The sequence below is a fragment of the Elaeis guineensis genome, chromosome 4 (genome assembly GCF_000442705.2).
Source record: "Elaeis guineensis isolate ETL-2024a chromosome 4, EG11, whole genome shotgun sequence".
Taxonomy (NCBI): domain Eukaryota; kingdom Viridiplantae; phylum Streptophyta; class Magnoliopsida; order Arecales; family Arecaceae; genus Elaeis; species Elaeis guineensis.
The window spans coordinates 38379814-38403033 of NC_025996.2; the positions used below are offsets into that span (position 1 = coordinate 38379814).

General features: G+C 38.8%; 2 protein-coding genes across 2 annotated transcripts in view; one reads left to right on the forward strand and one right to left on the reverse strand.

The window, feature by feature from the left end:
* LOC105042930 (uncharacterized) overlaps window positions 1-14594 on the forward strand; it is a 31798-nt gene extending 17204 nt beyond the window's left edge. Inside the window, 4 exon segments of the mRNA XM_073256100.1 lie at window positions 4148-4219; window positions 13788-13833; window positions 13836-13897; window positions 13982-14594. Of these exon segments, the coding sequence (XP_073112201.1) occupies window positions 4148-4219; window positions 13788-13833; window positions 13836-13897; window positions 13982-14137 (336 nt within the window). The 3' untranslated portion in view covers window positions 14138-14594.
* Window positions 14595-19135: 4541 nt separating this feature from the next.
* LOC105042929 (probable glucuronosyltransferase Os03g0107900) lies at window positions 19136-21828 on the reverse strand. Its single transcript, XM_010920299.4, has 3 exons — window positions 21024-21828; window positions 20687-20928; window positions 19136-20058 (listed from the first exon to the last, which is right to left on the reverse strand). Exons 1-3 carry the CDS (start codon window positions 21684-21686, stop codon window positions 19575-19577), a joined length of 1389 nt encoding a protein of 462 aa, XP_010918601.2. The 5' UTR covers window positions 21687-21828; the 3' UTR covers window positions 19136-19574.
* Between the last annotated feature and the right edge of the window lie 1392 nt (window positions 21829-23220).

Below are 23220 nucleotides of genomic sequence, written 5' to 3' on the forward strand. Positions count from 1 at the left end.
TATCGTCTGCGGCCTTCCGCCCCTCTCTCTTCTCTCCCTTTCCTCTCTCTATCTCTTTCTCCTCACATCTCGTGGAGGACTGGGAGCCCGGGGCCTCGGCGCCCTCTGATGGCCTCGAGGGCCATCGCCGGTCTTTTTTTTTCCTTTCCTCCCTTCTCTCTCTCTCTTCCTCTTTTTCTTCTCTACTCCATCTTCGCTGGCGTTTCAAATCGAATGTCCGAACCGCATCGGTTAGCCATCGGTACATTTCGGCACACCTTGACCATCCTGTTCGGGGCATTTCGGTGAACCTTGCATTCATCTTAACATTCTTATTTCTGCCATATTCTTTTTTTTTCATGTGCTTTCTTTATTGGCTAGAACTTTGACCCATACAACATTGCAGGCTAATTGTTCTCTAAATTTTTTCATTTCCAAGTATGTGCTTATCACATAATATTCAAGATGCTCATTTCCATTTAATCTAACTAGCTCTAATTCTGCTACATGTCTTCATTTATTTTCAATTACTTTATATAATAGATCCTAAATAATGAAGTTGATCTCTTCGCATCTCTCTTCTCCAATTTTAATTAATATACCTCTTCATTTTAGTCTCATTTTATATTTCATATTTGCTGTCTTTGTTGTCTAATTTAACCCTTATCCTCTAAATTTTTCTCCATAAGTCCAATTTAGTATTTAATCTAGTTTTCTTTCCATCAATCAATACTATATGATCCGCAAATAACACATGCCATGGTCTATCAGCCTAAATATTAGCTACTTTATCATAATTGATTTCAAAAAGATTTGGGTTTGTGTTAATCCTTCATATAAGCCTATTTTGATTGAAAAAATTTATATTGTTCCGTAGCAACTCCTAGCACTTATTAATGCTTACATAATGTCTTCAATTTGTTCAATATATTGTTTATGTATAACTTTCTTCTTAAAGCCCATCAAATCATTTTTTTGATACTCTATAATAAGCTTTTTGTAAATCAATAAAGATCAAATTAAGGTTCACTGTATGGTACCGATGCCTAGACCCATCGACGGATGGTATGGTTCGTACGCCTTCGTGCCATTCCATACCGGACTTGAATGGACATAACAGGGAGGAGGAAGAAGGAAAGAGAGGAAGAGAGAGAAGGGGGAAGAAAAGAGAGGGAGAGAGCCTTTGGAGGCCGTCGAAGGCCGCTGCACCCACTGGAGTGCACGAGGAGGGGGGAGGCAGAAGGAAAGAGAGGAAAAGATAGAGATGGGAGGGAAAAGAGGGGAGAGGGAGGGAGAGCCTTCGGTCTCTATCTAGATCTTCAAAGGTCTGCTAAGGCCGTGGAGGCCCAAAGGCATCTGATCAAAATAGGGATGGCAACCCCTATTTCACCCTTTTTTGTTTTTTTGCAATATTGGGTGAAGTCAGCGTCGTTGCCAACTTCACCCAATATCGGAAAAATTAAAAAAAATTCAATTCTTAAGTGAAGTCGGCAATGGTGTTGCTGACTTCACCCATATCACTTAATAAAAAAATATGCAGAAACAAGAGCATTCGCCCATGTTTTGATTGGACACCTTTAGGCCTCACAGCCTCGATAGGCCTCGAAGGCTCTCTCCCCCTCTTCCCTTCCTTCCCTCCTGTCTCTCTCTTCCTCTCTTGTTGTCTCTTTGCCCCACCTCACTGGCACTTCGCAGCCTCTGAAGGCTCTTTTCCTCCCCTCCCTCTCTTTTCCTCTCTTCTCCCTCTCACCTCTCCAGTGTTTATTTTGAATGTCGGAACCATCCTAGTCATATCGGTATGGTTCGGCATGTCTCGAACTGGGCGTCTGGACAGTTTGCCAACCATGGATCATTTAATGACTTTTTCTTTTTCTATATTTTTCTGTCAATTGTCTAAGTAAGAAGATAGCCTCCATTATGGATCTTCAGCATAATTCTAAATTGGTGATCTAAAACATTGTTACTTTTGTTAATCTTTGTTTACTTATTTCTTTTATAATTCATTGTGTGATTCATAAGCTCAACTCTTGATAGTTAGAATAGTTCTATAGATGACTTTTATTCTTATAGACAGGTACTACAATACTTTTTTCCAACATTTGTTATTTTCTTAGTTTTCATAATTTTAAATAAGTTAGTAATCCAATTAATGCAATATCTTCCATGATTTTTCAATAGGTGTTTCATCCAATCCTAATATTTTACCCCTTTGCTTTCTTTCAAATCTATCTCTACTACACTTTTATGAATTGTAAGACTAAACCTTGGTCTCTCCCTAACTGTATTTTTCAAAAAAGATTTTTTTAATAAGATTCTCATTTAGGAATTTTTAAATAATACCTCATTCTGTAATTTCCTCATCTTTCATTATTATCCTCTAGGTCTGTTGGACGGTACGAGGCTTATATCGGTAGTGACTAGTTTGGACGATATGGGTATGTACCATGCCATTCTAGGGCATTACTAAACAAGGAGAGGGAGAAGAGTGGAAGAGAGAGGATGGAGAGGAGGAATAGAAGTGAAGAAGAGAGAGAGCTTACGAATGGTCATGGTTCGAAGAAGGGCATCACGGAGATGGAGGGGGAGTGGAGCTTCAGTAACGGTTGCATATAGAGGGGGAACAGTGCATCTGTGGAGAGAGGATGGGAGGGAGTGATGGCAGGTCAAGATGGGGTGGGGCAGTTGGTCTAAGTGAATGAGAGAGCTCTCTAAAGCTCTCGAACCATCAAACAGGAGAGGGTAGATTTTATAATCGAACCGACTTGACCTGCTAAACCATCTTGACTTGGTGTCGATTCGATTCTATACGACCGAACTACCTGGTTCGGGTCGGTCAGCAATCACTGAGTATCATCACCTTAATGCATCTAACTTAATCAATATCTTTAGTTTTCTCTACCTCTGTTTTAGCTATTTGTAAATTTCATTCTCACATTTTTTGAACTCAACTTATCGTATAAATTTTCATATGCTACGTATTTAGCCTTACTAATCTTTTTGCATCTTTTTTAGTTTTCTAATTTTTATGAAATCCTAAATCTTCAACATATTTTTTCATTTTCAGGGTTTTATTTTTGATCTATTATGTAAGCCTGGAGTTTTATATAAACGGTATCTGGCGATTCATGGTTTGCCGCATTATGTTTTTACTCTTTAATCCTTGTTTGGTTGATTCAAGTTTCCCGTCTTAATACCAAAACACGTACTGGTGCATCCCATTACAGTGTTGGTATGTAGTACGATATAAGATGGTGAGACAACCAAGTATCATATGGTACAAGACTGCATACCGATTCAATATTGATATGATATAGGACGGTACCGATAGTACAGAAATCTTGGGTTGATTTGCTGTCAGTAGTTAATGTTTTTCTTGATTTCTTTTTGTTTTTGTACTTCAATTTTAAAATTTATCCGTTAAATACTTGGGATATTTCTACTTCTACTAAGTTAATTTTAATAACTCTTCCCATGTCAACAAATTCAAGTCCTTTGCAAGGCCCAAGGGAAGGAGAAATACTTCCCTTTTCTTCTGTCAAGATCCAAGAGTTGGTCATGTGGCTGCATATATCATGTATGGTCTGTGCCCTTGGATCAGCTTGTGACCTTTTTTTGAGATAGCCAAAGAGATTTGAGAGGCATCAATATGATATTTTCATCTATAAAAATTGACTTAAATTTTTAACTAATCTAAAAGATCCTTACTATACAAGGCAAGGTGGTCAATGAGTTACCATTGTTATTCAACTTAAATTGTTTCAAGCTCATACATTTGAAGTCCTGATCCTGGTAATTATATAGATAAAACCAGGCAAATTAGCTTGAACTCTATTTGCTCCCTGTGAATTCCCAGAGATTTAGGACTTGATTTTGTATGTTCAGATTTATGCTATGTTCCTGTAGATTAAGAATGACACTTATTGTGTTTTTCATAAGGTTGTTCTTTACATAGAAAGCTCATAAATTATTTTGCTATCTAACCCCCAAAAAAAATTAGCTTAAAATCAAGTGTGAAATTGTCATATATGTAAGGAATTGATATTTATCCATTTAAGTACCTCATTTATGTCTGATATTTTGAGCATAAAAAAAGAATTTCCTTGTGAATGTCCCAATCTTTTAGATGTGTTATCTGTTATTTCTTAGCTATCTCCTGAATTTTTAACAGGATTCCTATCCTCAGCTGATTGTTGCACCAAATGCTGGTGTTGCTGCTTATGCCAATTGGTTACCAACAATTGTATGTCTTCTCAGTTCTTACAAACTTTCACTCTTCTAGAGTTCATTATCAATTCTAATTTTTTGTGGGGCTTTGAATTCTTATTCTGTTGACATTTACAATGACATAATGTGATTGTTGCCATGTATTTATCTACATATGAAGCATCAAACATATGTTGAAACTTGAAAGTTTTTATTTTTTCATACTTGGTTCTAATTGTAGATGTTTCCATTCTTTATAACCTGTCATATGTTAGGATCTGTCTTGTACTTGATGCTTCTTGTGGTCCAAATTTGAAATGACAAAATTGTACTTGCTGTTCTTTTCTGAAGGAAGAAAAAATAACTTAGACATCAAGAAACTACAAGCCTTTATTGGAGTGAAAGTAGTGTTTTATTAGGGCATGAAGCACAATATACTATATAAAGGACTGATGCCCAATTGAAAGACACAGACAAGGGTTTCTACATATCACCTATATCTGAGCTTTGTCATACAAAGAATGATTATAATATGCATGTGCAAGAAAAAAAAATGACTGTAAATGTGGATGGTATAATAAGCAATAGAGTCTAGCCTAAGCAATCAATGCACATGGGAGGTAGTATCCGTGGCTGTGATCACCTAACCTGGTTATTGATGATGACATCCCTCAATATTGGGAGGTGCAACCTCCTTTTTCTCTCCCATGAGCAGGAAGCAAGAGGGGCATTAATATGAGAATAGATGTTAAGATGTAAATGTAATTTTTTTCCCTGATACTCTGTAAATGCCTCCCTGAAACTTTGCTTGGAAAAACCAGATTGATCTTTAGTATGTAGTCTATGCAGTGGGTTGAATGTTACAAAATGATGCTCTGGAGAAGGAACACGAATTATCTAGATTGGAGGTGCTATAATGCATAGTTCAAACAAGGAAATGGTGAGTGTTATAGTTACCAAAACCACTAAGTAGTCACCACTGTCTTTCCAATGAGTAGAAAATAAGGAGAGATCCACTACTGAATTACATGTTTCGTAGGGCTAGAAATGCCCCTTGGCTAGTCAAGGCCTGGTTGATTTGGGGTGGGTTTGGGCATCTCCTATTTAGGCTTGAGCTTGGATTCAAGCTGAATCCTTCATAAACAGTGAACATGTATGTTACAAAATTTATACATGTATATAGCATTAATATATGTCATATATATGTTTTATATTGGATGCTTTTTTTTTTTTTTGAGAATAAGGAGAGAGGTCGAAGCCTCCACCTAAAATATTATTAAAGGAATGTAATAAGGAAAGTAGCTAACAAGAAAGACAAAAAGAACAGAAAACAAAATAAGGATGACAGGACCCAAACTTCTTACTGGGACCACAGGCTTCTAGGAAGCATCTGCAGGGTTCTTATCCATTTAAAACCAAACCACCCCATTTTAAAAGCACCTCAGTGGGCCATCGAGGGTCTTGGGAGAGCATGGTGAGTCCCATTCTAGCATATTTCAGAGCCTTCCATAGAACTTGCATCACACTACTTTTCTACCACAAAAGAAAAAAATGAAGAAGAAAAACCCTCTGCAGTTTCACTCTTCCAGATGTTCCAACAGCCATATAATTTGCTTTTCAATGGATGGCCGTGACCTATAAAGTAATCCTCCTTCCTCTTTGAATGAAAACCCTAGCTTCCTTGCTGCTCTTTGTTTGGGATAATTTTTATAACCCTTCTTCTTCATGGCTTGCCTTAAGCTTGCCAATGGGCATCCATAAATCATTATCCATTGGTCTGTCTTCAGTCTAGAAACTTGCGCCCTGCTATTTCTTCTCCATGCATACCAGTTGCAGCACTGCTGCTACTGCACCTATTCCAACATTGGAACAATGACACTCGTGTTGCCTTATTCTCGCTGATGAAGCAATACTGCATCAGGTGTCTTTCCTTCACTATAGGATCTCAGTTTTTCTGGTCACTTATTCTCTATTCTCTTGGTCTCTCTCCTCGTATTGGTAGATATCACCTTTCTAGTAAATATAAGTTTCTTAATTATTTTTTGTCTTATGGTTGTGCCTCCGTTTTCGTTGATGTATTTAAACAGTGGTCTCACCCATGAAGCCTTGCCATCTTTCTTTTGCCTATTTTTCACTTCCACTCCTTCCATGATTTTTATATGCTTCCTAACTATAGTCATTGGTATTTCTAAATCCCACTTGTACTCCTTATCTACCCCTATTTAGAGGTTTGACCTTTTGCAAATGCCTCAACAGCTTACTTCTCAACATTTTCATCCAGCAGTGTCCTGCTGAGGTGTCCATAGATAACAACACTACCTCTTTGATTTCTCCTCCTGGGCACTGCTAGCATGTTTTGAATTATTTGTGTTTGAATGACTCCTAAGCCTTTTCTGACCTTCAATGATGCTAAGTAATTGAGTTTTGGTCGTTCTTTTACATATGTTCATATGGAATGTGGTACACATACTTGTCTCTTAAAAGGAGGCTAAGATAGAAGTTTAATACAATCTGCTGCACACAGACCTGGAATCTATTTCTTTGCAAATGATTGAGACCCATATGTTATGCAAGTATCCCTTAATAATGTGGATCCAAATGTTTTCTTCATGTTTTACAAGATGGTGGTATTGGATTTAATCAGGAGCACTATATTGATTACGAGGAGATTTTGGATCCACATGCTCAAATAAAATGACCATTGTTGGCTGTTGATGATTGTTGTGGTATTTCATGGGTAGGCTTCTCTACCTATTACGAATGAAGACTACATTTGTGAGGACCCATGCGATGTGTTTTCGTCCCACATAGTTGTGCTTGAGGAGATCTTGGGTTCTTAAACAGATTCAAGGATCTTAAACAATTACTTCTGGCTGGCTGTTTTGGTGAGCACTTGGGTATTTATAAATGGTATCAAAATGACCTAATCTATGGCTCATGTGGGATAGGGTACACTACAACATTGGCCTTTTGAGGTTAACCACAAGCTGAATGTAATATTTTTGATTGGATTTTATTTGATTTGGATTTAATTGGATCTAACCCTGAGCACTGCAAGGATGCCAGGGTTTAAACAAGAGTATGTGAGGACTTGTGTAGGTGTGTGTTTAGTCCTACCTTGATTGTGTGCTGGGCGGTTGGGGAGATATTACGTACTTATCCAGGCTAACGCACATGAACAATACCTTCCGGATAGCCTTTTATGGTGAGGTCTTAGATCGTTACAGCATTTCTACTGTTGGTCTTTTTAGAATAAATTTTTTTGTCCACATATTTGTCTTCACCAGGCTAGTTATGGTCCCAAATAAGAACCTCGGGCTTGTTCGAGAAATTTGGTTTGGTGGCCCCTTTTAGAAGCAAGCTTGACCATTTTATGTTAATTTAAATATCTCTATAGGGGAAGGTATTTTCCAATTTTGTTTGTGGAGTATGGACAATGTGATTATTACTAGGTATGATCTTATTTTACAATCATTCAATCAAGGAGCACTTGCAGTTTGACATGACCTCGATCCTCTTACTGTTATAGCATTGAGATTTAGATTTCTATTATCTGGGATATCTATTTCCTCAACAAAAGAATGTGGGATTTATGTTCATTGATTGATTGTAAAACCACCCTCAAGTGTTTAAGCCAGCTGTGCCATGTGCCAATCAAGCTTAAGTTGAAGGTTGGATCAAATAATGGTGAGACTCTTTTTGATTTTGCATATTTTCTTTAGCTTGTTAAAAATTTCTGTGGAACATAGGTTTTGGAGAGAATTTTTGTGTATTTGATTGATAAAAATTTTTTACAACAGCTCCTATTTATATACAAGATTTATCTAGAATAGGATACTAATTATATAGAAAAAATTATACAATGATTCCTAATAATCTGCTATTCTTAAAATTAAGGGATTCCAACAGATCATTCTGTTAAGAAGGAAATAAATCAGCCTTGTAGGAAAGTTTTGATGGCGCCAACTTTTCTGTGCGTTGTGCTTCCAGCAGGTTCCAACACTACTCAAGTTGGTTATGTGTATTACACATGCCCAACTTGCAAACTAGAGTATGAAATAATTGCTGCTTAGACCTTTCGTGAACACGTCGGCCAACTGCTCCTTCGAAGTCACATCAGAGACACTCAAAGATCCATTCACTATTTTCTCCTTTATGAACTGTCGATCAATTTCTATATGCTTGGTCCGATCATGCTGGACTGGATTGTGCACCATACTGATGGTAGCTTTGTTATCACAGAATAAGGACAAATCATTTGTTTCTGACAACTTCAATTCCTCCATCAATTTTCGTAACCATAATAATTCATAGATGTCCTGTGTCATGGTCTATATTCCTTTCTGCACTTGATCTTGCTATCACATTTTTCTTTTTGCTTCTCCAGATAACCAGATTGCCACCAACAAATGTACAATAACCTGATGTTGACCTTCTATCATCAAGAGTTCCAGCCAATCTGCATCTGTAAAAGCTTTTATCTAAAGATGCCATGCTTTGAGAATAGAAGTCCTTTTCCAGGTACAGATTTCAGATATTTAGAATGCGAAAAACAGCTTCTAAGTGGGGCTCACGAGGATCATGCATATATTGGCTCACTAGGCCCACGGCATATGCTATATCAGCTCGTGTGAAGAGATAAATCAATCTCCCAACCAGCCTCTGATATCTCCTTAAGTAACTGATTCCCCAACTCTTGCTTGCAATCTATGATTAGCTTCAATTGGAGATTCTGCAGGTTTATATCCCAACATACCTATTTCTTCCAGGAGATCTAATATATATTTTCTTTGAGAAATAAAGATTCTTTTATCTGATCTGGCAACCTCTATTCCAAGAAAATACCATAATCTATCCAAGTCTTTAATTTCAAACTCTCGGCCAAGAGTTCTTTTAGACGGTAATCTCCTCCTTATCGTTTCCAGTCACAACTATATCATCAACATAAACCAGGCATTGATAAGCAGTCACATTGCTTCAAACTATATAATGCCTTCTTCAATCTACAAACCTTTCTTTTGGTTTTTTTCATCATCAAACCCGAGGGAATTTCCATGTACACTTCTTCCTCTAAATCTTTATGTAAAAAGGCATTCTTAACATCAAACTGCGGTAAGTCCCACTCAAGATTTGCAATACATGATAACAGTATTCTAATAGTATTCATCTTTGCAACAAGAGCAAAGATCTCCTGATAATCCACTCCATAGGTCTGTGTGAAGTCTTTTGCCACTAATCTGGCTTTGTACTTTCAATTGAACCATCCACTCTATGTTTTACTATGAACACCCACTTGCATCCAACTGGTTTCTTTCCAAAGGAGTAACAAGATCCCATCTCTCATTTTTTGCCAAAGCCCTCATCCTCAATCATAGCTGCCTTCCATTTTGAATCAAGATACGCTTCTTTCCAATCCGTGGGATAGAAACAGAAGAAACAACAAGAAAAGGCTCTATAGGAAGGAGACAAAGAATTATAAGAAACAAAATTGAAGATAGGATGTTTAGTACAAGTCCTGACTCCTTATCTGAGAGCAATGGGAACATCAAGATCATCAATAGAGGAATTAGAATTAGACTCGGAATCATGATTAGTATCATCAGAATCAAAGAGACTCACCACATATTCCTCAGGATGTTCAGAAACTGAATTCAGGGATGTTGGTTGATCAGATGCATCATGTTAATGGCTGTATCTGTCTTCTTCCGACGTGTGTAGGTTCTCAAATCCAATCTATTCAATCTCCCAGGGGTTTGAGGTGGTTTGTCCTTAACATCATCACTAAAGTTTGGCTCAAGTCTAAGAGTCTCCTCTTGAAAATGACAAGGGGAAGACACCTCTTCCTTCTTATGTTCCCCTGAAGAGGTGATTGGGTGGAGAAATAAGACTCAGATTTCTAAATGTGACATCCATGCTCACAAATATTTCCTTGAAGGGGGGTGATAACATTTATATCCTTTTTAGTTCAGAGTAACCACAAACACACATTTAAGAGCTCTAGGTTCTAACTTTCCAACATTTGTCTTATGACCAAAACAAACACAACCAAAGATCTTTGGGGAACAATATAAGAATTGCTTTTCTGGAGCATCTCTAAAGGACTCTTAAAGTTCAGTGTTCTAAGGGGCATTCTATTAATAAGATATGCTGCAAAAGAACAGCATCCCCTCAGTAAGGTGTAGGAAGATTCATAGTAAACATAGAGATCGAGCCACCTCAAGTAAATGTCTCTTCTTTCTCTCAGACATCCCATTTTATGCACTAGTATTTACACAACTAGTTTGATGTAAGATTCCTCGTGAATTCAAATAGGCACGAAAGATTCCATTTATGTATTCTGTATCATTATCATTCTTAAATTTTAACCTGAGCATCAAACTATGGACAAATCATTTTGTGAAACTGTTGAAAACAAGAAAACATTTATTTTTTGCTTTCAACAGATAAATCCAAGTCCATCTAGTGCAACAATCAATAAAAGTGACAAACCATCTATAACAGATAAAGACACTGTTTGGGTAGGCCCCCATACATCAAAATGAATAGTCATAAAAGGAACCAAACTTCTATTATTTATTAAAGGATAAGAATGTCGTGTGGGTTTAGCAAGTTCACAAGCATCACAAACTAGCAAATCTGATTTGCATTATTTAAACAAAATAGGATATAACCTTTCTAAAACATAAAAGAAGGATGTCCTAATCTCCTATGCCATTGGATGATCTCTTGATTAGCACTCATAGAATGTCCTAACAAAGCTTGGTTTGTATCAGGATTTGAGAAACCACAACTGTCATCTAGCAAATATAGGCCATCTTGCAATCTACCACTGCCAATCGTTCTCCCTGTTTTCAACTCCTGAAATATGCAATGAGTGGGAAAAAATTCAATTTTGCAATTAAGGGCCTTAGTGATAGAGCTAACAGACAAAAGATTTATATGAAAGCTAGGAACATGTAGAACTGAAGTTAGATTCATAGTAGGAGTACATTCAATAAACCAGTTCCAAAAATATTGGCTAAGGACCCATCCGCTATGCGGATTTTTTCTTTTCCTGAACATAGGGAATAAGTTGAGAATTTGTTTGAAGAGCCTGTCATGTGTTTGTTTGCTCCAGAATCTATAATCCAAAAAGATTTTTCAAGATTGGCAAGAAAAGCGTGATCTGATTTGACAAAATTAGAAGAGGCAACAGTGGTAGATTGAGATTCAAGCTATGACAACAAACGTCTTAGGGATTGAACTTCTTCATAGGAAAATTTCAATATTAGTTATTTCTTCGAAAAATCCAGTCTCAGACACATTTGCTTGTGGTCTAGATGAGCCATCCGTTTACCTCCACGCCCTTAGTTGGATGACCATGCAGTTTCTAGCAATGTTCTTTGTATGTCGAGACTTGCCACAGTAGTCAAGTGTAATGATCTTGTTGATGAACCATGCTGAGAACATGTGACTGTTCTCGAGAAGTAGCTACTAGCCCTACCTTGTCAATAGAGGTTGAATAGATCAGGGCATTCCTTCGACTCTCTTCTTGTTGCACATATGAGTATGTCTGCCTCAAGAAGGCATGGGATCCTTTCCAAGCACTTGGATCCGTATCTGATCATACTCTATATTCAAGCCAATAAGAAAGTCATAGATGCGCTCTTTTTCAATCAATTTCTGGAACTTAACAGCATCAGCAGCACATGTGGCCTGAAGTCTGATAGTAGTCCAGTTCCTGCCATAAACCACTCAATTCAGCAAAGTACTGAGCAATAGTCATCTCACCTTGTTTTGTGCCATAAACCTTGTTTCGTAGCTCATAAATCTGTGCATCATTGCCCATTTGAGAATAGGTTTGAGAAACTGCATTCCAAATGATGGAAGCACTGTTTAATAGCAAATATCCGCAGGCTATTTGAGGTTGCATAGAATTGATGAGCCAAGACATCACAAGAGAAGTTTCTGATTCCCACTGACTATAGGTGAAACTAGTAATTTCTGGTTTTGGCTTATCTCTGATAATATACCCTACAGTCCTCTAGCTTGAATGAACAAGAGACAGGATCTTGACCATACTAGATTATTGGTTTCATCAAGCTTTACAGGACTAATTTGCAAGGAGGGATTATCACTAACAGAACCCATTTTAGTTTCAGTTACTCCTTTTTTTCCGTCAGCCATTCTTCAATAAACAGAAAGGAAAAACATGGGAGCAAAACTGAAAACAAGAGATATGCACCAAAAAATAAAAAATGCAAACCGGTTACAAGCAGGGGCTGGGTAGAGGCGCAACACACGAGGGAGATCACCGGAAAGAAGAACGGCCGGAAAAAATCACCGGAGAAGGCTGATCAATGGTAGATCTTCCTTCAGAGATGGGTGGTGATAGTCACCAACCCCTTTAGATGTTGTCAAGAAGCTTGATCCAAAAAACCAAAAAAATCTAGATCTGTTTCGTAGAGTTATGCAAGAAAGTTTGGCTCAGCTCTGATACTATGTTGAACACAGGTTTTGGAGAGAATTTTTTGTATTTGGTTGATAAAAAAACTCTTTACAACAGCTTCTATTTTATACAAAGATTTGTCCTAGAATAGAAACTAATTACAATAGAAAAAATATATATAATTGATTCCTAATATCTCTATTCTAAAATTAAGAATTCCAACAATCATTCTGATAAGAAGGAAATAAATCAGGCCTTGTAGGAAAGTTTTGGTGGCGCCAATGTTTCTGTGCGTTGTGGTTCCAGCAGGTTCCAACAATTTCATTCGTCTTAAAATCTATCAGCCTGATGATGCTTGTGATGGGCAAACTGTCAATCTACCGTTACCTTATGTGCCACTGACTGCACTGCAATATTTTTGTGCCATTTGCTGCCTTTAAATAAGGTCACCATTCACCAAGCTCTCTTCGTGCCAGCTCACCACATTTCTATCATTTGCAGCTGCTCATATACAAATTTGGCTATTATCATTCGTTTTCTGTTTATTGTCTTTTCTAAGTGTCCTCTCTGTGGGAAACTAAAGCACAGTAGTATTGCTTTCCAGAAACTATGTTGCATCAACACCTTGAAACCCACATGGGTGTATCTGTTTCTGAGTTTTCTTGTGTATTGTTATTACTGAAGGTTTTGATAGTTATGTACATTTTCAAATAACATTAGATGTATGAACGTATAGAAGCATAGTTCCTAGCATGGCTTCAGCACTATATTTCATGTACATAAGTTGGGTCACTATGCGTTGAATTTGTTGATTTGTTTCATGCAAGGTTTGCCATATGGATTGGTACCATACTGTACGAGGCATACAGTACTACACTGGTATCAAATTTGTATGTTTACCATATCATACCGACATTCAGTATGCTGAGATGTGCAAACTGTATACCAACTTTATAATAGGATGTACTAGTACAAGGTCTGGTACCAATATGGTGAACCTTGGTTTCATGCTTCTTTCCAAGTTGGTTCTCTATGTAATAACTTTGAATGATCTTCTGTGTGGATGTGAAATAATCACCAAACATTGCATCTTTGCTGGTTGCAGTACAACGGTTTAGAGTCACTGCACTAGGGTAAGTTGAAAAGTTGCATACAGCTTACACATGCTGTTTTTCAGAAACTAATCAAGGAGATGGGTGTCCCAGCAGTATTTTCTGACTTCTGTGAGAAGCTGCATATCTTGGTGCCCGTTGCATAAGCACTACTTGTCAACCTCTCAAGCTGCCAGTATGTTTGTTCTCCTGTTTTTTCTGTTTGCTGATTTTTATCTGAAATTAAGCTTTGACGATGATGATGCAACCTGTACTGTAGATTCAGATAAATCCATTCAGGCAGCCGATGGAGGTGGTAGATAGTGCCTTATATCTCCCCTGCTATTCAAATTGCTTTCTCTTTGGCTTTGATGTTATGGAAGTGCGACATGGACGCCAGGGTATTTTTCTTGCTTCTAACCTGTCAAATTATTAGTTTAGAATTTTTAGCTTCAGAACTGATAAAAGGGTCATGATCTCTTGGTGGTGAAACAGAAGATCTACGAAGAAAACAGGAATCTGAATTTATTGCATTCTATTTCTTGGGCTGCAACTTCTGTTGGGTTAGTAGGTTTGTCTTTGTTGGTGTCAAAGCAAATATATCATAGTGGTAGCTGTAGGGCAGTCCTTAATCTGAAGGGAACCAGAGTTTCATGCAACTAGTCCATACGAGTCCTTTTTTTGAAAATTTGTGCAGTCCTAATTCTTCAGTTATGCGTCTGTTGATTATCATCTGCAAATAGTGCTCCACTTCATGGAAGAATAATACAAGATGCAAGAATGGACTAGTTTACCATTTGCTTATTTTTTGTGGTGATGTCAAGATGCTTAATTTTTCAGATGATATACATTTTTTTAGTAGAATTTTTTCCAGATGATATTGAAGTGAATAATGGTGCATAGAGTAGAGAAGTGCACATTCAGTTGTCAATAAGCTCGATCTTTTGGGATGTGTTTGGTTGCGAGGCTGGTTTAAACTATGCATCCTCTCATATAGATTTTTTTTTTTTTTTTTGGGTTGAGTGGGGTGAATAGGTTAGAAAGACCAAAAAGAAGTATCTGTGCTGTACCAATTTTTCAGAATACTTATTTTATCTTTCTGAGAAAATGACAAATTCTAGATGCTCAAATAATTATTTGGTTGAACAAGGATGGATGGATGGGCAAAATAACTTACCTTCCCCAGCCTAACTGGAGAAGTCAAATGAACTGGGTTGCTCAAGCTCAGCTTGTGAAAAGACCAAATCAAGCTTGTTTGGAAGCTAAACAAACCAAGCTTTAACTAAGAAACAGGCTCGAGCGTATTTAAATTATACTAATGCATGTACATATGTATGTTGCTTCTAAGTATCCTATATTTAGGATAATTTAACTAGAATCTCAATTCTCAAAAGATTTTAGAAATAATAAACTATTTTTCTAATGTGCTATATTTCGCCTTCTTGTGGTTTAAAAGCATCTTTCTTTGTCTTTCCGTGAAAGTCTTTGGAGTCTCAGAATGCTAAAATATCTTCTTTGAAGTTGTTTAATTCTTTCTTGCTAAATCAGACATCTGATGGTCAATCAATCATATGATCCATTCTAGACTGTTAGCATATTAAAGCGTTTAAGAGAGATCTTACATTTACGAGTTATTTGATAGATTTATTTGATTAGGGTTATTTTTGGAAGACACTAAGCTGCTTTTATGTAGTGGTAGCTAAAAATCCAGATTTAGGATAATTTAGTAAAATTTAAATTTGAAAAAATTTAAATACTAACTTTTTCTAATTTGGAAAACTAGTGTCTTTCTTTTCCTTCAGAGGTAAATCCAAGCTCAAAATTATTTTCAAGCCAAGTAGGTAAATCCAAACTCAATGAAGCTTGGTGTGTTACATCTCTAAACCAATTGTAGCCCTGCTTAACTCCAAAGGACCCACCATTATCCACTAGGTGGACGGTCAATCATCTCAACTGTAAATAATAGTAGTATAATAATAATAATAAGGAGAGGAGTTGTACATGAGATTGGAATTTGAATGAATGGCAAAGAGTGAATAATAGTAATAATAATAATAATAAGGAGAGGACTTGTACATGAGATTGGAATTTGAATGAATGGCAAAGAGTGAAGAACAAGAAAAGAATACAATTTGACTTATTAAGTTTGAGTGATTTGTACATACATCTCCTCATCTTGAAAAATATCTCATTTTGATCGACTCATCAACCAACCAAAATGTCCTCAGCTTCAAACATCTTCCAAGTTCATTCCGCTATCCTTAATTTTCTCCCGCTTACTTTCGAATCGTCGGCACTCCTCCTTCGTAGGTTGCCACACGTCATTATCGCGTTCCACCAACTCGCCTTATTCATCCCCAATGAGGAGAGCGTAATAGTGTTCTTACTGTGCTTTCCTCCTCCTTTTTATGTTTGCAACAGGGTTGTGATTAGAAAGAGAAAGAGCTCGAGTGGGTTTTGGAAACTGCGCTTCCATCTGTTGTGGTATAGGATGGGAGGAAGGTGGGGAAGGTGCCACTCTTTGGGCTTGCCATCTTCTCTCTCTCTGCATAAAATTTCCTTTCTCTCTCTGTCATAGAAAAGTACAAAGTCAACCATGGTCATTTTTTTTTGCCGAGCCATAGTTGGCCATTTCCGATCTGACTTTTGTTAGAATTTTTTTAATCTTATTGGATGATACGGCGATATTTCTTTAGATAGTTTAAATTTCATTTGGTAGAATAGTTCTAATCAATAATTTCTCCATAAATAAAATTTTTGATCATGATAATACAATGCTATATGCCCCTCTCTTTCTCCACTAGATATCTATTTTCTTTGTTTTTTTCATTCTTTCCTAGGTTCTATCCATCATGATTCTGTTTTTCTGTAGATTTTTTTTTTCTTTTCAAATTTTATGGAGATTCACTTTTCTCTTTTAAGAGTGCTCACAGTGCAAGAGATGATAGAGTTTGTCCCCAAGCTTGTAACTGGCAGTTAGTATATAGAAGGCATCCATAAACAATTGATTTATCATATATCATGTGATGGTGATATGTCATCATTTTATTAAAATAAATGAACACTCCGAAAGTTTGAAGGAAATTAAACTATCAATTTGACCGGTTGGCATCCTCTCCAGCACCATCAGATTATAAGTTTATTATCATAAATTAAAAAAAATATCAATTTTTTTCCGTAGAATATCAGTTTTTGCTTGGATGTGCGATGAAAGTATAAAAAATCAATACATCAGGATAATACTTGAACGGTACAAAAGCCTTTGTATTGAGTTTTATGTGGCACTGGATGTAATATAATGAATTCTTAATATAAACATGAGTATTTGTTACTATAAATTTTGAGATGGGCATTCATTCTATACGCATCCCTACCACTCTTCCTATTTTCATAGCTATTGTAATCTTCAAAACATGCACATTACTAAGTTCAAGTTTTATTCAAAACGAAGAAAATCTCAAAACTATACCATATACAAATAAGATGGCGGATAATCACAACTTTATTCACATGCACGTCATTTTTCAAAAATTAGAATCTCACGAAGATATAAATTATTTTAAATAGTTATTATTATGATACCACAGCCGTTGTCATAAATCTGGTCCTCGCCGATCATGGCTTCTCCTGGTCCAATAGTAGGTCACACCTTTGTGACGATGGGTCCACACGCCCGCGTCCGCTTCTGGAGGCCGTGACCACCTTTGTGTTAAAGATGACGATTGCCCATTTTTCTCAAAGGGAGAAAGGCGGTGCATATGGGACACTTCAAAAAGAAAGCATACCCGTCTGCTTCGGCCGTGAAGCATGATGGCTGCGGTCTACCTGAATTATTAGGTACCAACCAATGCAGAATCCGATATCTTACTTCCATGATATCTATATCTTACTTTAAACTGGTCGGATTTTTTTAAAATTTCTAAGAATAGACATTGTCTTTATTATTATTTTTTTTTTTTCAAAATTCGGTTCGCTCGCCCTCTGCCATTTGCTCAAAGTAAACAAAATTTAAATAAATCAAACAGGCAGTGGTCTGAAATTAGGAATTCCTTTATAAGTGGCTCTAGCATGACACAAAAAACATGCTTTCGGTGTATCTAATTCACGTTGGAATCGAATCAGAATAGATTGATATAAAAATTAGCATAACCATATCCGAGTATATCAGTTCATGATCAAAATTAAAATTGAAAGTAATATGAATAATAGGAGAATATTAGTATTGTATTTTGAGGATTAGGATATCCTATTTTTATCTAAAATCAGAAGAAGAACGAGAACTCTTCAATCAAATGATTGGTAATCCAATAAAACTGGTAACCAAGGCCAACTCCTTCTGGATGCAAAGAACCAGCAAGTGAATTCAAACAATTAGCAAATTTTACAAAACAAATATGAAACCTTCACTCTTTTAAAAGTTGGCAGGGATATGAGCATAGTTTGATAGGTATGTCTCAGATGCATATTAGATCAAGGTTAGACAGGCTATCGCCAGACCAGACCAACCAGACAGCTCAGCAGCCAACATTCAGCTAGGCCCAACAAACTATACTTATGTGACAAGCAATCTTGTTATAAATGGAACTAGCTTTACGTGAATTGGCCCTTGCTAATTGGTCTTTCGACAGGAACATCTCACCACCCAATTCCGATAGCGCTAGGTGGATGATGCTTCAGCAAGAGGGTGAAATAAGATCTCTAATCATGTCAACAATCTAGATTTCCACTTATCACACAGTGGACAGCAGATTCTGATGCACGACAGAACAAATGCTGAATATCTTGCTTTTAAAATAATTAAATTTTCGATAAATTTCACTGCTAATATTGTTTATTTAAACAAATCTTACTCACCAATGCGCAGACTGCCAAGGTATATTCCATAGAATGCAAAATTCTTATACACCTTTTGTTAGTTAAAACGGTATAAATCTCTAATTAGACCGTGCATGATTGAAGTTTTAAATTTTATAAGATGGAGGTATTCCCATTATTTTATGGGATGGAACGTCCCAATATTTTTTTTTTCTCATTTCATCCTTCTTTTCTTCATCTTTTTTTCTCCTTCTTTATTTTTTTCTTTCCTTTTTCTCTCCCTTCTTTTTTTTCTTTTTTCTTTTTTTTCTTCTATGTTTCCTTTTCTTCACTGAATTTTGAAGTCCTCTTACTTTCTCACAGAAACAAGAAGATACAGCCACTCCCAATCCTTCTTGAACTCAAAAGCTGGAACATGATCGCCATTCTTACTCTGCCACCAGATATGTTATGACCACCGTGCGGAAAAGTCTTTAATAAGCGTCTTTGTAACTTGAATCTAAATTTCAAATTGCTGATTTTATTTTTCTGGTAGAAAGAATTAACATTATCACAAAAGAAAAAAAGAACGTACAAATAATTAAACTGTTCCCCTCTATCGACCGCACATCCATTTAAATAATACATCGAAAAAGCACCAACCGACCTTGTTAATATATATCAAAATTAATTCATAATTATTACATCCCGGTCCACCCCCTGCTCCCCCGTGTACCTAATCTCTACTACTTTAATCTCATCCAACCACCCAAAAACCATAAATAAAAAATTTCCTCTGCCCTAACCGGAGAGTCCCTTTCTTGATCTCAACTATATCCCAGTATAATATTTGATTATTATCAACCTTTTCCAACCAATTACATTTATTTATTTATTTATTTATTTCGTCATTCTTTTCTTCAAAATATGTAGCTTACCGTGATCTCCCTACCCTTTTTTGGTCGTACCAATCACGTGACGCCAGCTCAGCAACCCAGCAATAATCACCCGTGGGTCGATCCGCCGCTCCCGTGACAGCGAGCACTCCAAGAAATAGCCAGCCGTTCCCCGCCTTCCCGCTACCTCCACGTATCAACTTCCCATTGGTCCTCCCGCCGTCTCCGCCAGGACCGATCCAGCTTTCCCTCAAGCTCCTTCAGCACCTGCCACGTGGCGTCGCCATCCTCGATCCGACGGTGGAAGAGCAGTGCCCGCCGCTTGGCTGGGTCCCAGAGGCTGCGCTGGATCGCGGAGAGGTTGGTGGCAGCCACGTGGTCCAGGATGGCCTCCAGGCGGCCGACGTCGCGCTCCGCCACCGCGAGGGAGATCTCCGGCCACCGAACAGCAGACGGGAACGGGAGGCGGATGCTGTCGGCGATGATGACGGGAACGCAGCCCAAGGCGACGGCCTCCACGAGGCGCGGGCTCCAGGGGGCCCATCCGAGGGGGCAGAGGCAGTAAACCGAGCGCGCGATCTCCGACTGGTACCCGGCGAACCGCTTTCGCTGGAGATAAAACCGAGGGTTGGTGTTGTAGCGGTTCCAGATCTCGGTCCTCACCTTCCTGCACCAGAAAAAAAAATAATACGTAATTAAAAAAAGTAACGGACGGCATTTGCTCCGTCAAGACTTAACTTCCTAAAAGTCCCATTAACAACGGTAAAGTCTACTTACTACGTCATCTTTTATGAGAAAAAAAAAAAAGGTCAAAACACCGTATTTCCCTAGTTGGTAAAGAAAAAAAAAAAATTTAACGCGTTTTTTAAACAGTCAGGATGGAAAATATATTCTGCTCTCAGGAAACACGACGAGTTTTGCAATTTAAAAAAATAACACAGCTTGAATTATCTAACGGCCGTTGTTGCGGATTTTAAAGGGAGATCAAGGAGTCCAAGTAATTGGTAAGGACAATGCTGCACACATTGAAAATTCTAGACATTCACGGCCGTCATTTTAGACCATAGGCGTCCAAAGAACCCGAGTAAACGTGTGTACCCAAAAAAAAAAAAAAAAAAAAAAAAAAAAAAAAAAAAAAAAAAAAAAAAATATATATATATATATATATATATATATATATATATATATATATATATATATACGTCACCAGTCGCAACCACGCTCCCTCTCATCCCACCCATCCCCAACACAAAAAATAAAAATAAAAAAATAAAGACGTCACCACCAGAACTTACTTGCTGTAGAAGCGGCCGCTGATGTTCTTGGGATGGACCTCCATCTTCCCCCGGAAAAACACCCAGATATCCCTCTTCACCGTCTCCGGCGCTGGCCACCGTTCAATATCCGCTGGAACGTACGGGGGTATCTGCACGTGCTCCACCTCCTGGCACACGTGCGGCGTCCGCACCCCAAAGGTCTGCAGAATAATAGACTCCCTCAAGAACTCCGGGATCCCATCATCTATCGCCCTATCCTCCTATTCCCACCCAAAAAAAGTAATTAATATATTCAAATAATAATGACAATATATGCTAATAAATACAACAATAAAAATAATAAAACTAATGATACCATGGCGTGGAAGCAGGCGCCGTAGTCGTGGGAGGCGACGAAGATGTGGTCGCGGCCGCCGGAGCGATTCCAGAAGGGGAGCTGGGAGGAGACGAGCTCCACGGCGGAGGCGAGAAGAGGGCGGGCGTGGTGGAGCGAAGGGAATCCATTCGGAGTGCTAAAATTACAAGACACATAGACAGGGACAAAGAAAAAATCCGCATCGTTGGGGTCCAGAGCGCGGCCGGAGAAGCCGAGGAACGCCTCGTGGAGCGCCACCTCCGCCCCAAACAAATGGGTCTCGCACCGCCGGTCCGCCAGCCAGTCTCTGTTATACTTGGAGGGCAGATCGTAGACATAGATTTTGAGAGAAGGAGAAGTTGAAATATTGCGAGCTTCGATGAGCGCGCGTGGGGTGGTTTTGAGGGGAAGCGTGGTTTTGGGGAGGGAAGTAGGGGTGGGGCGAGGGAAGAGGGAGAAAGAAGAGGAGGAGAAGAGGTAGACGGAGAGGGCGAGCCAGAGGAACCATTTGGAGTACTTTTTGAGGTGGAGGGCTTTCTCGTAGTGGTGGTGGGGGTGTTGGAGGTGGGTTCTTCTGGGGAGGAGCTTCATATGACCGGAGGAAGATGGGTGGGATTGGAAGTAGCTTCTGGAGTGATGGCGAGAAGCTTTGAGCTCCTGCATGGATGGTTAAAAGGGAAGGAGTTTGGTGGATTTGGAAGAGGGTGGGATGGGGTTTTCGGAGTAGGAGGAAGTGGAGTAGAGGGGAAGGGAAATTAGAGGACTATTACCGAGAGAGAGGAGGAGGACCAGAGAGTCGGTCGGAGGAGGGAGGACAAGAGATTTTTGGAGGTCGTCTCTTGTCACACATATTTTCTGCTGCTATTTTTTTAAATCGAATTTATCATTTTCTTCTGCTATTTTTAAATACATCCCTGGGAATGCCCAGCTGCTAGTTTTGAACAGCTAGTTTATGCGGTGCGGTGGGTCCTCGGTGTCCCGCTGCTATTTTTTCGAATTATTTTTCTAATTAATTTTGGTGAAGTTTAAAATTTATTTGACTTGTTATATATATTTATCAGACACCGTGGGTTCTGGGCATGTTCACATGGCCGTGGACTGGATGTGACCTTATGATTCGTGTCTGCCGTTGACCTGGGGGACCTTCCACCGCCGAGGACTTGAATTTGAACCAGACGAATGAACAGAGAAAGCAGGGTTTTTTTTTTTTTTCTTTTGGGCGAATAAACTGGGGCTTTCTTTGAGTGGGTCGTGCATCGTATTCTCAGATCTATTACTCGGTCCTTATCTTGCAACTGGTTTTCGTCTTGGGCTAACGTTCCTTCCAGCCATCGATGACGTGCCGTTCACAGTCGATTTCGTCCACATCTTGCCGTTCACGGTCGCTGGATCGATGTTTCGCGGGAGTTTGAAAAATTATTATATGAACTAGGTGGATCAATCCAAATGCGAGGCATACATACGGTAGATAAGGTTAGAAGTGGGGCAGATCGGATCGGGCCACTTCTCTATTCGAGCTCAGGCTAAAATTTTTTATCGAGTTTTGGATCGGATTTAGGCTCGAAGATTTTTGAAAACTCAAATCCAAACCTGACTCAAGCCCAGCCCGAATCCGATTGACCCAACCCACACTAGTTCTCCTCCATCTCTAAAAAAAATGAAAAAAAAAATCCTAACCCTAATCCATATGGCCATCTCCCTCCCCTTCCCCAACACCGCTGTTGATGAAGTTATTAATGGCGAGATTGAGTAAAACCAGTTTGTCGAAGGAGAAGTCGGTGGAGATCTCACCGGAGAAGCGGTTCCCTTGGAGGTAGACAATACGGAGCTCCTTGCAGTTGAACAAGGTCTGACGGGAGAGGGTCGGAGAGGGTGTTGAGGCGAAGACTAACCCCCTGAAGGGTGGTGAGGTTACCGAGGGTTCTAGGACGGATAGCCCACGAGATGGGTGGTCAGGAGGCGAATCTCAGTAACATGGCCACCGTCGTATTTCACATCCACCCACAAGCAAGGTGTCACCGACAAAGGAGGAGAAGGCCACCACAGATGCCGCCACCGCTCGGAAGGTCGCCGTTGCCTAGTTGGAGGCCAGCCGTCAGAGAAGTGGCTCCTCTGGAGGTAGACAATCTGAAGCTCCTTGCAGTCGGTGAGGTCCAATGGGAGGGGCCCGAAGAGGGTGTTGAGGCGAAGGCTAACC

Excerpts from the sequence above, each read along its gene's own strand:
- LOC105042929 (XM_010920299.4), bottom strand. The coding sequence starts at position 21,686 with ATGCAGGAGCTCAAAGCTTCTCGCCATCACTCCAGAAGCTACTTCCAA. Across the intron at positions 20,929-21,023 it reads GCGCCTGCTTCCACGCCATG|GAGGATAGGGCGATAGATGA; the intron begins GTATCATTAGTT and ends GGGTGGGAATAG. Across the intron at positions 20,059-20,686 it reads AGCGGCCGCTTCTACAGCAA|GAAGGTGAGGACCGAGATCT; the intron begins GTAAGTTCTGGT and ends TTTCTGGTGCAG.